We start from the raw sequence: 14,357 nt of genomic DNA on the forward strand, positions 1-14,357 counted from the left end.
AAAAAGGAGGAAAATAGAAATGTGGGAAAAGGAGATCACTGTGGTAACAGTGCAACAAACATTTACAAGTATATTGTCCAAAATGTCTAATACTTAAATAGATATACAGCAAAACAAAACACTACTCCTATCTGCAAAATAAGTCTAATAAATTTAGAAGTGTAATTACTTATACTGACGTATAAGCATCTGATTTTGCAGAAAATGTATATATTTATTAAATAGAGCAGTGTCCCATTAATTAGTGAGATAATAAAAATAATAATAAAGTGTATAAATTAAAGCAAAAAACTGGATTTAGTGAATCGAGGATATTATAAAAATAATAAAAGTAAATAAAAATTAAAAGTCAATAGGTACTAAGAACTCATTGATCTACAAAAAGTCTTACATCCCAATCAAAATTTAACCCTGTCGGCACTCTGGTGCCCAGCTGAAAAATCCAATAAACTTCTCTTTTGCTGAGAATAGTGCCTCTATTCCCACCTCTTGGGTGTCTAGGGATTAATTGAATAGCTTGGAATGTTAATAATGAACTGTCTGAGTTGTGATATCGTTTGAAATTTCATTACATTTCAAACGATATCACAACTCAGACAGTTCATTATTAACATTCCAAGCTATTCAATTAATCCCTAGACACCCAAGAGGTGGGAATAGAGGCACTATTCTCAGCAAAAGAGAAGTTTATTGGATTTTTCAGCTGGGCACCAGAGTGCCGACAGGGTTAAATTTTGATTGGGATGTAAGACTTTTTGTAGATCAATGAGTTCTTAGTACCTATTGACTTTTAATTTTTATTTACTTTTATTATTTTTATAATATCCTCGATTCACTAAATCCAGTTTTTTGCTTTAATTTATACACTTTATTATTATTTTTATTATCTCACTAATTAATGGGACACTGCTCTATTTAATAAATATATACATTTTCTGCAAAATCAGATGCTTATACGTCAGTATAAGTAATTACACTTCTAAATTTATTAGACTTATTTTGCAGATAGGAGTAGTGTTTTGTTTTGCTGTATATCTATTTAAGTATTAGACATTTTGGACAATATACTTGTAAATGTTTGTTGCACTGTTACCACAGTGATCTCCTTTTCCCACATTTCTATTTTCCTCCTTTTTTATTGGCTACTCACTAATTAGGTTTTTTCAAAGTGCTAATGATTGCACCACAGGTGTGTATAAAAGGCAATGAATTGTGGGTAACAGGTATGGTCACTGAGGATTGCTATGTAACAACATAAGGAAACGCGTCTGACCATTATTTCTTTTCCCTAACTGCTGCCTGTCATATGCTGTCTTACTTTTAGCGTGTTGGACTGTCTGGCCATCAGGCATATTTGGCTTTGTCTAGCCCTGTGATCAACATCTAACAGAATTAAAGGTATATATCAAGGCATATCAAATTGTTGAGTCTCATTGCTGCCGGGTGCGCTGGACTTTTGTTGTTACAGTGTTACTTTGGTGGGCGTGGATGGAGCGCTCCTTTTTCCTTCGCACCGGAGCAGATGAGTGAACGTACATACGTCATCAGGACGTCTAGCAAGAAAGTGGGTGTGTTTACTACGTGAAGAGTGTCACGTGATCGGATTCGACACGCTGTTGTGTCTGAGCGCTTCCCTGGTTGCGAGAATATAATTCCTTCTGCTGATGCTTAAGTTGTGTCCTTCAGATTTAAGCTAGAACACCTCCGCTTGTTACTTAAGGAGGTTTTGGCTACCTTTTGATGACTCCGATACTACTATCGATGTTAACCCTAAGAAGTCTAGTAAGCTGAACAAGTATTTTGATGTTTCCTCTGCTGTGGAGGTATTTCCTGTTCCAGACCGTGCTTCTGAGATCATTGTGGGAGAGACCTGGTATTCCTTTTTCTCCATCTTCGATTTTTAAGAAAATGTTTACTTTAGCTGACTCTATTAAAGAGTCGTGGCAAACGGTTTCTAAGGTGGAAGGAGCTATTTCCACTTTGGCTAAGAGGACCACTATTCCTATAGAGGATAGTTGTTCCTTTAAAGGGACGCTGAACCCAAATTTTGTCTCTTGTGATTCAGATAGAGCATGCAGTTTTAATCAACTTTCTAATTTACTCCTATCATAAATGTTTCTTTGTTCTCTTGCTATCTTTATTTGAAAAAGAAGGCATCTAAGCTTTTTTTTCTTGGTTCAGAACTCTGGACAGCACTTTTTTTTTTATTGATGGATGAATGTATCCACCAATCAGCAAGGACAACCAAGGTTGTTCACCAAAAATGGGCTGGCATCTAAACTTACATTCTTGCATTTCAAATAAAGATACCAAGAGAATAAAGAAAATTTGATAATAGGAGTAAATTAGAAAGTTGCTTAAATTGTCATGCTCTATCTGAATAATAATAAAAAAATTTGGGTTCAGTGTCCCTTTAAGGACCCAATGGATACGAAATTGCAGGCATTATTAAAGAAAATGTATGTTCACCAAGGTCTTCAATGGCAGCCTGCGGTGTGTATTGCTACTGTTACCAGCACTGCAGCTTACTGGTTTCATGCCTTGTCTGATTCTATTCAGACAAATACTCCTGTTGAGGAGATCCAGGACAGGATTAAGGCTCTTAAGTTAGCCAATTCCTTTATTACGGATGCTTCCTTACAGGTCATTAAACTAGGAGCAAAAATATCTGGTTTTGCGGTCCTATATCGCAGAGCCCTTTGGTTAAAATCCTGGTCTGCGGATGTTTCTTTTAAGTCTAAGTTATTAACTATTCCCTACAAGGGTAAGACCTTGTTTGAGCCTGGTTTGGCTGAAATTATTTCAGATATCACAGAAGGAAAGTGATCTTTTCTTCCTCAGTATAAGAAGAATAAGCAGAAAGGGCGTCAGTCATTTTCGTTCCTTTCGTAACTTTAGAGGTAAACCTTGGCTTCCTGGTGGTCTGGTCAGTCTTGGAACAAGGGGAAACAGTCTAAGAAACCTGCGGCTGACTCTAAGTCAGCATGAAGGGTCGGCCCCCGATCTAGGAACGGATCTAGTAGGGGGCAGGCTTTCTCAATTTGCTCAGGCTTGGATTCGAGATGTCACAGACCTGTGGGCTGTGAAAATTGTAGGGGTACAAGATAGACTTCAAGACGTTTCCTCCCAGAGGCAGGTTTCTTCTCTCAAGATTATCTGTAGACCAGATAAAGAGAGAGGCGTTCTTAAATTTTATCAAGGATCTTTTTGCCCTGGGATTTATAGTTCTAGTTTCTCCGCAGGAACAGGGCCTGGGATTTTATTGAAATCTGTTTGTTGTTCCCAAGATAAAGGGGACTTTCAGACCTATTTTAGACCTAAAGTGTTTAAACAAGTTCCTCAGAGTACCGTCCTTCAAGATGTAGACTCTACGTTCCATTCTTCCTTTGGTTCAAGTGGGTCAGTTCATGACAACCATAGACCTAAAGGATGTGTACCTTCATGTTCCTATCCACAGTGATCATCACAAGTTTCTGAGATTTGCTTTTCTAGACAAGCACTTTCAGTTTGTGGCTTTCCATTCGGCCTTGCCACAGCTGCCAGAATTTTCTCAAAGGTCCTGGGGGCTCTTTTGGCAGTGATCAGGTCTTGGGGCATTGCAGTAGCGCCTTATCTGGACGACATTCTGTTTCAGGTGCTGTCTTTTCATCAAGCAAACTCTCATACGGAGATCTTGTTGTCTTTTCTTAGCTCCCACAGTTGGAAGGTGAATCTGGTAAAGAGTTCTCTGATTCCAGCCATAAGAGTAGTGTTTTTAGGGATTATAATAGTCTCCCTACTAATGAAGATATTTCTGACAGAGGGCAGAAAAACAAAGATCTTCGGCTCTTGTCTTGTCCTTCATTCCTCTCCTCGTCCGTCAGTGGCTCTATGTATGGAGTTAATTGGTCTGATGGTTGCTTCCATGGACATCATTCCCGTTTGTTCGGTTCCGTCTCAGACCTCGGCAATTATGCATGTTAAGGCAATGGAATGGGGACTATGCGGATCTGTCTCTGCAAATAGTTCTGGATCAGACGACAAGGGACTCTCTTCTGTGGTGGTTGTGTCAGGAACACCTCTCCCAGGGAACTTGGACTCGAGACAAGGCAGTTCTCCCTGTAAAATTCTAGAACTAAGAGGGATTTTCTATGCTCTACTAGCCAGGCCTCAGTTAGCCTTAGCCCAGTTTATCAGGTTTCAGTCGGACAACATAACATTGGTGGCATACATCAACCACCAGGGGGAACTCAGAATTCCTTGGCCATGACAGAGGTGACCCGAATAATCCAGTGGGCGGAGTCTCACAATTGTTGTTGTCTTTCTGCGATCCACATCCCAGGAGTGGACAATTGGGAGGCGGATTTTCTGAGCCGACAGACCTTTCATCCGGGGGTGTGGGAACTACATCCTGAAGTATATTCCAGTTTTATCCTGAATTGGGGGCAGCCAGAACTGGATCTCAAGGCTTCTTGGCAGAATGCCAAGCTTCTGAGGTACGACTCGAGGTCAAGGGATCCACAGGCTTTCTTGATAGATGCTCTGGCGGTCCCTTGGAATTTCAGTCTAGCTTACATATTTCGTCAGTTCGTTCTCCTGCCAAGAGTCATTGCTCGGATCAAGCAGGAAAGGGTGATTCTCATAGTGCCGGCGTGACCTTGCAGGATCTTGTTTGCAGATCTAGTGGAAATGTCGTCTCTACATCTGTGGAGACTTCCTCTGAGGAAGTACCTTCTACTTCAGGGTCCTTCTCTTCATCCAAATCTTGTTTCTCTGAAGCTGACTGCTTGGAGATTAAACGCTTGATTTTATCTAAGCGTGGGTTTTCAGAGTCGGTCATTGAGACCATGGTTCAGGCTCGTAAGCCTGTCACAAGAAAGATTTACTATAAGATATGGTGTAAATACCTGTATTAGTGTGAATCCAGAGGCTACTGTTGGAGTAGAGTCAGGATTCCTAGGATTTTGTCTTTTCTCCAGGAGAGTCTAGAGAAGGGTTTGTCAGCTAGTACTCAGCTAGTATGTCAGATTTCTGCATTGTCTATTTTATTGCATAAGCGTTTGGCGGATGCAACAAACGTGCAATACTTTTGTCAGGCCTTGGTTAGGATCAGGCCTGTGTTTAAAGGGACAGTCAAGTCCAAAAAAACCTTTCATGTTTCAAATAGCGCATGTAATTTTAAACAACTTTCCAATTTACTTTTATCACCAATTTTGCTTTGTTCTCTTGGTATTCTTAGTTGAAAGCTAAACCTAGGAGCTTCATATGCTAATTTCTTAGACCTTGAAGGCTGCCTCTAATCTAAATGCATTTTGACAGTTTTTAACCACTATAGGACATTAGTTCACATGTTTCATATAGATAACATTGAGCTCATGCACGTGAATTGAGCATGGAGACAGCTCTGATTGGCTAACCTGCAAGTCTGTCAAAAGAACTGAAATAAGGGGGCAGTCTGCTGAGGCTTAGATACAGGGTAATTACAGAGGTAAAACGTGTATAATTATAATTGTGTTGGTTATGCATAACTGGGGAATTGGTAATTAAGGGATTATCTATCTTTTAAAACATAAAAAATTCTGGTGTTGACTGTGGAAGGTTTTGTTTCTTGTTGCTATTACTTCTGCTCGGAGAGTTTCGGAACTCTCGGTTCTGCAGTTTGATTCTCCTTATCTTATTTTTCATTCTGATTAGTGGTTCTACGTACTAAATTAGGCTTCCTACCTAAGGTTGTTTCCTTTAGGGAAAGGAACTGGGTCTGGGTTCTGGAACCCAAGCTCGTCCTATGTTTTGTCATAGCTTAGTTGGTTAGCATGCCAGTCTTGTTAGCAAATGGTCGGGATTTGCTCTACCTGTTGGTACCGTTTAGTTCCCCCCTTGTTTCCTTACTGAGGATCTGGGTTGCCCAGGGAATTGTTTTCCTGCCTTCGGACATTGCCAGTCGCTTTGGTGCTGGGTCCTTTGCCTCGAAGAGGGGGTCAGAGGTCGAGCCTTAACCGCTTATCTTACCCTGATCTCTCCTTAGGTTGGAGGTTTTTGCTGTCTTTTCTTACTCAGCAGGGAGCCTTTCTCTGCTGGTTTTGAATGCTCTCCTGCTTCCTGTTTTTGCCTGCGAGGGAGTTGGTTTCTGCACTTCTTCAGAATGTTCCCTCTGTGGGAGACCTGGTGCAGTTCTTAGCTTGGTTGACTAGTATTAGCGGCCGGTGTCTGCTAGATTTCTGTTGCAGAGAGAAGCCTGTGGCTTCATTTGGAGCACAATAAGATTTTATGGTGCTATTTTTATTCGGTTTCCAGGGGTGGTTTTTATCCCTCGGTCGCTTTCATGAGTGCAGATTGCACTCTGTGTGAGGGATGGTATCTACCTTGTCCCTCTAGGTCTACAGTTTTGGGACGTTACATGGTTCCTTGGACTTCCATTCAGATAGGGGTGGGGGCTTTTTCTTCCTTTCTCTCTGTTCGGTCGTTAGAGTTCGTTCTCTATTCGTTTTTGTCCTGTTGCAACCTAGGTTTGCGCTTGGAGCTCTGCTGGGGTTCTTTTTACCCTAGTTGTTGGTCTTTAGATCTCTTGTTGTTATTCCTATTCCCTTCAGGGGGTATGTGGAATGTGTGGGCTTGAAGCCTACGGGACTTGTCTCCTCGGGGGTTTTCTTCCTTTCTCTCTGTTCGGTCGTTAGAGTTCGTTCTCTATTCGTTTTTGTCCTGTTGCAACCTAGGTTTGCGCTTGGAGCTCTGCTGGGGTTCTTTTTACCCTAGTTGTTGGTCTTTAGATCTCTTGTTGTTATTCCTATTCCCTTCAGGGGGTATGTGGAATGTGTGGGCTTGAAGCCTACGGGACTTGTCTCCTCGGGGGTTTTGTGCAAATATATGCAAATTCTCAGTTTTTTTTGCTTCAAAGTAATACTGTTTTAACACAATTACCAAAAAATGTGGCAGCGCAAAAATTAAACTGATATAGGGTACACTCTACCTATTAGATACCACAATTTAAAATTCTAAAATCTTACAATCCAAAGAATACTACAAAGTCTTTTATACACAATTCTAAACTACCAATGGTAAAGTGCTAGTGCTATTACTATTCTTCCTTAAATGATTTAATTAAAAAATGTATTTCCTTATCTACCTGAGTAATATAATAAACTCAAAAATCTGTTATGTATGTAAAAAATCTATTACACATATAAAAATCTATTATACATAAAACACTGTTTCATGTAGTATAAATACCGCAGTTCAACCTCTTGAATTAAAACAGGTCCCGAAAAGGGTTAAAGTCCAAATGGAGTAAATATGGCTTGAATGTTCTTTAGCAATAGGTTTCCAGCTGATATCTGTGATCTTTCCGTTGCTGCTTGTCTCAGGGTCCTACTTGTATCCAGATCCTCCTTTCACACGAACTAAAACAACAAAAACACAAGCGCATCCGAGATTCACTGTATCTTTCTTTATTATTTTAAAATAAAGCCATAAAAATACACACTTACAAGATAAGTGCAAATTATGTGCACATAAAGTTTAAAGTTGCTCTGCGGTCTCAACCCAAGCCTCAGTATCTGGTCTTTGTAATGGGAGCTGTATGTCCGCTCTTTTATTCCTCCAGCTTAGTGATTCAGCAAATCCGGTATTGTTTCACCGGTAAGGCACGATTGTCCTGTCAGTAAGCAAGGTTTGTTCAACTTTTCCTCCCGAACGCGTTTCATTCACTCTCGGGTGAACTTTCTCAAAGTCCGTTGAGAAAGTTACTGACAGGACAATCGTGCCTTACCGGTGAAACAATACCGGATTTGCTGAATCACTAAGCTGGAGGAATAAAAGAGCGGACATACAGCTCCCATTACAAAGACCAGATACTGAGGCTTGGGTTGAGACCGCAGAGCAACTTTAAACTTTATGTGCACATAATTTGCACTTATCTTGTAAGTGTGTATTTTTATGGCTTTATTTTAAAATAATAAAGAAAGATACAGTGAATCTCGGATGCGCTTGTGTTTTTGTTGTTTTAGTACTGTTTTAACACAGCTATCCTTTTAACAGGATTATTACAGCAAACCAGAAATCACTCACTAGACAGCCTGTTTCGTTCTTTTTGGAACTCATCAGTAGGAGATAGATTTCTGTTTGCTGCATTGATAAAGCAATTTTCAAGGTTAAACCAAAATTTATTAAAATTATGGGGGGAGATAAAAAAAATCTGAAATTAAAATCCTCCATGTCTCAAAATTAAATCAATGTAAGTATTTGCATAGGAAATTAGCACATCTAGGCAAGTATCCCCACTTGCTTTTCCTCAGAAATAACTCATATACAATGTTACCAATGCACTGAGAATTGGCATATCTAATTTGCATAACTTACCCAGAATTCTCTTGTGCATTGGTAACATTGTATATGAATTATTTCTGGGGAAAAGCAAGCGGGGATACTTGCCTAGATGTGCTAATTTCCTATGCAAATATTTACATTGATTTATATATAGATAATGTGTGTGTGTGTGTGTGTATTTATATGCAAAAATATCACTATAGTTTACTCGCCTGCTACCTGTGGTTTAGTAGACCCTGGATAAAGTCAGTGTTGGTGACTCGTGTGTGTGTTATAATTATTTTGTTTCTTTTAAAGGTGTGCAGACAGATCTGGTTAGGATTATTCGATGATAGATCTTCCGCTATTCCCGACTTTAGAGACCCTCAAAAAGTGAAAGAATTCCTTCAGGAAAAATATGAAAAGAAACGATGGTGAGTTAAACTGCATCTTCCTAATGTTTATTAAAAAATGTCGTTTTCACAGAAAGTGAGTCACTCACTGATCCTCAACATCATTTCTCCAACATAGGTGTGTCCGGTCCACGGCGTCAACCTTACTTGTGGGATATTCTCTTCCCCAACAGGAAATGGCAAAGAGCCCAGCAAAGCTGGTCACATGATCCCTCCTAGGCTCCGCCTTCCCCAGTCATTCTCTTTGCCGTTGTACAGGCAACATCTCCACGGAGATGGCTTAGAGTTTTTTAGTGTTTAACTGTAGTTTTTATTATTCAATCAAGAGTTTGTTATTTTAAAATAGTGCTGGTATGTACTATTTACTCTGAAACAGAAAAGAGATGAAGATTTCTGTTTGTAAGAGGAAAATGATTTTAGCACCCGTTACTAAAATCGATGGCTGTTTCCACACAGGACTGTTGAGAGGAATTAACTTCAGTTGGGGGAACAGTGAGCAGACTTTTGCTGCTTGAGGTATGACACATTCTAACAAGACGATGTAATGCTGGAAGCTGTCATTTTCCCTATGGGATCCGGTAAGCCATTTTTATTACAGAAAGAAAAAAAGGGCTTCACAAGGGCTTTTTAAGACTGTAGACATTTTCTGGGCTAAATCGATTTATATATAAACATATTTTATACTCCATAGCCTTGAGGAATTATTTTAATCTTGGGAATAACCGGCAGGCACTGTATTGGTCACCTTATTCTCTAGGGGCTTTCCCTAATCATAGGCAGAGTCTCATTTTCGCGCCTGTATTGCGCACTTGTTTTTGAGAAGCATGACATGCAGATGCATGTGTGAGGAGCTCTGATACATAGAAAAGACTTTCTGAAGGCGTCATTTGGTATCGTATTCCCCTTTGGGCTTGGTTGGGTCTCAGCAAAGCAGATACCAGGGACTGTAAAGGGGTTAAATATAAAAACGGCTCCGGTTCCGTTATTATAAGGGTTAAAGCTTCCAAATTTGGTGTGCAATACTTTTAAGGCTTTAAGACACTGTGGTGAAATTTTGGTGAATTTTGAACAATTCCTTCATACTTTTTCGCAATTGCAGTAATAAAGTGTGTTCAGTTTAAAATTTAAAGTGACAGTAACGGTTTATTTTAAAACTTTTTTTGTACTTTGTTATCAAGTTTTTGCCTGTTTAACATGTCTGAACTACCAGATAGACTGTGTTCTGAATGTGGGGAAGCCAAGGTTCCTTCTCATTTAAATAGATGTGATTTATGTGACACAAAATTTAGAGAAAATGATGCCCAAGATGATTCCTCAAGTGAGGGGAGTAAGCATGGTACTGCATCATCCCCTCCTTCGTCTACACCAGTCTTGCCCACTCAGGAGGCCCCTAGTACATCTAGCGCGCCAATACTCCTTACTATGCAACAATTAACGGCTGTAATGGATAATTCTATCAAAAACATTTTAGCCAAAATGCCCACTTATCGCTGATGATATTGGTTCTGAAGTGCCCCTACACCAGTCTGAGGGGGCCAGGGAGGTTTTGTCTGAGGGAGAAATTTCAGATTCAGGGAAAATTTCTCAACAAGCTGAACCTGATGTGATTACATTTAAATTTAAATTGGAACATCTCCGCGCTCTGCTTAAGGAGGTGTTATCCACTCTGGATGATTGTGAGAATTTGGTCATTCCAGAGAAACTATGTAAAATGGACAAGTTCCTAGAGGTCCCGGGGCCCCCCGAAGCTTTTCCTATACCCAAGCGGGTGGCGGACATTGTAAATAAAGAATGGGAAAGGCCCGGTATACCTTTCGTCCCTCCCCCCATATTTAAAAAATTGTTTCCTATGGTCGACCCCAGAAAGGACTTATGGCAGACAGTCCCCAAGGTCGAGGGGGCGGTTTCTACTCTAAACAAACGCACCACTATACCCATAGAAGATAGTTGTGCTTTCAAAGATCCTATGGATAAAAAATTAGAAGGTTTGCTTAAAAAGATGTTTGTTCAGCAAGGTTACCTTCTACAACCAATTGCATGCATTGTTCCTGTCACTACAGCCGCGTGTTTCTGGTTCGAGGAGCTAGAAAAGGCGCTCAATAATAATTCTTCTTCTTATGAGGAGATTATGGACAGAATTCGTGCTCTCAAATTGGCTAATTCTTTCACCCTAGACGCCACTTTGCAATTGGCTAGGTTAGCGGCGAAAAATTCTGGTTTTGCTATTGTGGCGCGCAGAGCGCTTTGGTTAAAATCTTGGTCAGCGGATGCGTCTTCCAAGAACAAATTGCTTAACATTCCTTTCAAGGGGAAAACGCTGTTTGGCCCTGACTTGAAAGAGATTATCTCTGATATCACTGGGGGCAAGGGCCATGCCCTTCCTCAGGATAGGTCTTTCAAGGCCAAAAATAAACCTAATTTTCGTCCCTTTCGCAGAAACGGACCAGCCCCAAGTGCTACGTCCTCTAAGCAAGAGGGTAATACTTCTCAAGCCAAGCCAGCCTGGAGACCAATGCAAGGCTGGAACAAAGGAAAGCAGGCCAAGAAACCTGCCACGGCTACCAAGACAGCATGAGATGTTGGCCCCCGATCCGGGACCGGATCTGGTGGGGGGCAGACTCTCTCTCTTCGCTCAGGCTTGGGCAAGAGATGTTCTGGATCCTTGGGCACTAGAAATAGTCTCCCAAGGTTATCTTCTGGAATTCAAGGGGCTTCCCCCAAGGGGGAGGTTCCACAGGTCTCAATTGTCTTCAGACCACATAAAAAAACAGGCATTCTTACATTGTGTAGAAGACCTGTTAAAAATGGGAGTGATTCATCCTGTTCCATTAGGAGAACAAGGGATGGGGTTCTACTCCAATCTGTTCGTAGTTCCCAAAAAAGAGGGAACATTCAGACCTATCTTAGATCTCAAGATCCTAAACAAGTTTCTCAAGGTTCCATCGTTCAAAATGGAAACCATTCGAACAATTCTTCCTTCCATCCAGGAAGGTCAATTCATGACCACGGTGGATTTAAAGGATGCGTATCTACATATTCCTATCCACAAGGAACATCATCGGTTCCTAAGGTTCGCATTCCTGGACAAGCATTACCAGTTTGTGGCACTTCCGTTCGGATTAGCCACTGCTCCAAGGATTTTCACAAAGGTACTAGGGTCCCTTCTAGCGGTGCTAAGACCAAGGGGCATTGCAGTAGTACCTTACTTGGACGACATTCTGATTCAAGCGTCGTCCCTTCCTCAAGCAAAGGCTCACACGGACATTGTCCTGGCCTTTCTCAGATCTCACGGGTGGAAAGTGAACGTAGAAAAAAGTTCTCTATCTCCGTCAACAAGGGTTCCCTTCTTGGGAACAATAATAGACTCCTTAGAAATGAGGATTTTTCTGACAGAGGCCAGAAAATCAAAACTTCTAAACTCTTGTCAAATACTTCATTCTGTTCCTCTTCCTTCCATAGCGCAGTGCATGGAAGTAATAGGTTTGATGGTAGCGGCAATGGACATAGTTCCTTTTGCGCGCATTCATCTAAGACCATTACAACTGTGCATGCTCAGTCAGTGGAATGGGGACTATACAGACTTGTCTCCGACGATACAAGTAAATCAGAGGACCAGAGATTCACTCCGTTGGTGGCTGTCCCTGGACAACCTGTCACAGGGGATGAGCTTCCGCAGACCAGAGTGGGTCATTGTCACGACCGACGCCAGTCTGGTGGGCTGGGGCGCGGTCTGGGGACCCCTGAAAGCTCAGGGTCTTTGGTCTCGGGAAGAATCTCTTCTACCGATAAATATTCTGGAACTGAGAGCGATACTCAATGCTCTCAAGGCTTGGCCTCAGCTAGCAAAGGCCAAGTTCATACGGTTTCAATCAGACAACATGACGACTGTTGCGTACATCAACCATCAGGGGGGAACAAGGAGTTCCCTGGCGATGGAAGAAGTGACCAAAATCATTCAATGGGCGGAGACTCACTCCTGCCACTTGTCTGCAATCCACATCCCAGGAGTGGAAAATTGGGAAGCGGATTTTCTGAGTCGTCAGACATTTCATCCGGGGGAGTGGGAACTCCATCCGGAAATCTTTGCCCAAATTACTCAATTGTGGGGCATTCCAGACATGGATCTGATGGCCTCTCGTCAGAACTTCAAGGTTCCTTGCTACGGGTCCAGATCCAGGGATCCCAAGGCGACTCTAGTAGATGCACTAGTAGCACCTTGGACCTTCAAACTAGCTTATGTATTCCCGCCGTTTCCTCTCATCCCCAGGCTGGTAGCCAGGATCAATCAGGAGAGAGCATCGGTGATCTTGATAGCTCCTGCGTGGCCACGCAGGACTTGGTATGCAGACCTGGTGAATATGTCATCGGCTCCACCATGGAAACTACCTTAGAGACGAGACCTTCTTGTTCAAGGTCCGTTCGAACATCCGAATCTGGTCTCACTCCAACTGACTGCTTGGAGATTGAACGCTTGATCTTATCAAAGCGAGGGTTCTCAGATTCTGTCATTGATACTCTTGTTCAGGCCAGAAAGCCTGTAACTAGAAAAATTTACCACAAAATATGGAAAAAATATATCTGTTGGTGTGAATCTAAAGGATTCCCTTGGGACAAGGTAAAAATTCCTAAGATTCTATCCTTTCTTCAAGAAGGTTTAGAGAAAGGATTATCTGCTAGTTCCTTGAAGGGACAGATTTCTGCCTTGTCTGTGTTACTTCACAAAAAGCTGGCAGCTGTGCCAGATGTTCAAGCCTTTGTTCAGGCTCTGGTTAGAATCAAGCCTGTTTACAAACCTTTGACTCCTCCTTGGAGTCTCAATTTAGTTCTTTCAGTTCTTCAGGGGGTTCCGTTTGAACCCTTACATTCCGTTGATATTAAGTTATTATCTTGGAAAGTTTTGTTTTTGGTTGCAATTTCTTCTGCTAGAAGAGTTTCAGAATTATCTGCTCTGCAGTGTTCTCCTCCTTATCTGGTGTTCCATGCAGATAAGGTGGTTTTACGTACTAAACCTGGTTTTCTTCCGAAAGTTGTTTCTAACAAAAACATTAACCAGGAGATAGTCGTGCCTTCTTTGTGTCCGAATCCAGTTTCAAAGAAGGAACGTTTGTTGCACAATTTGGATGTTGTTCGTGCTCTAAAATTCTATTTAGATGCTACAAAGGATTTTAGACAAACATCTTCCTTGTTTGTTGTTTATTCTGGTAAAAGGAGAGGTCAAAAAGCAACTTCTACCTCTCTCTCTTTTTGGATTAAAAGCATCATCAGATTGGCTTATGAGACTGCCGGACGGCAGCCTCCTGAAAGAATCACAGCTCATTCCACTAGGGCTGTGGCTTCCACATGGGCCTTCAAGAACGAGGCTTCTGTTGATCAGATATGTAAGGCAGCGACTTGGTCTTCACTGCACACTTTTACTAAATTTTACAAGTTTGATACTTTTGCTTCTTCTGAGGCTATTTTTGGGAGAAAGGTTTTGCAAGCCGTGGTGCCTTCCATCTAGGTGACCTGATTTGCTCCCTCCCTTCATCCGTGTCCTAAAGCTTTGGTATTGGTTCCCACAAGTAAGGATGACGCCGTGGACCGGACACACCTATGTTGGAGAAAACAGAATTTATGTTTACCTGATAAATTACTTTCTCCAACGGTGTGTCCGGTCCACGGCCC

General features: G+C 41.5%; 1 protein-coding gene across 6 annotated transcripts in view; it reads left to right on the top strand.

The window, feature by feature from the left end:
* Positions 1–14,357, top strand: part of AGFG1 (ArfGAP with FG repeats 1) — a gene marked incomplete in the record, with an annotated part of 358,154 nt that overhangs the window by 147,599 nt on the left and 196,198 nt on the right. For all 6 annotated transcript variants that reach the window (XM_053709845.1, XM_053709849.1, XM_053709844.1 and 3 more), the window contains 1 exon segment: positions 8,599–8,714. In XM_053709845.1, coding sequence (XP_053565820.1) covers positions 8,599–8,714 — 116 coding nt within the window.

The sequence above is a fragment of the Bombina bombina genome, chromosome 4 (assembly GCF_027579735.1).
Source record: "Bombina bombina isolate aBomBom1 chromosome 4, aBomBom1.pri, whole genome shotgun sequence".
Classification (NCBI taxonomy): Eukaryota; Metazoa; Chordata; class Amphibia; order Anura; family Bombinatoridae; genus Bombina; species Bombina bombina.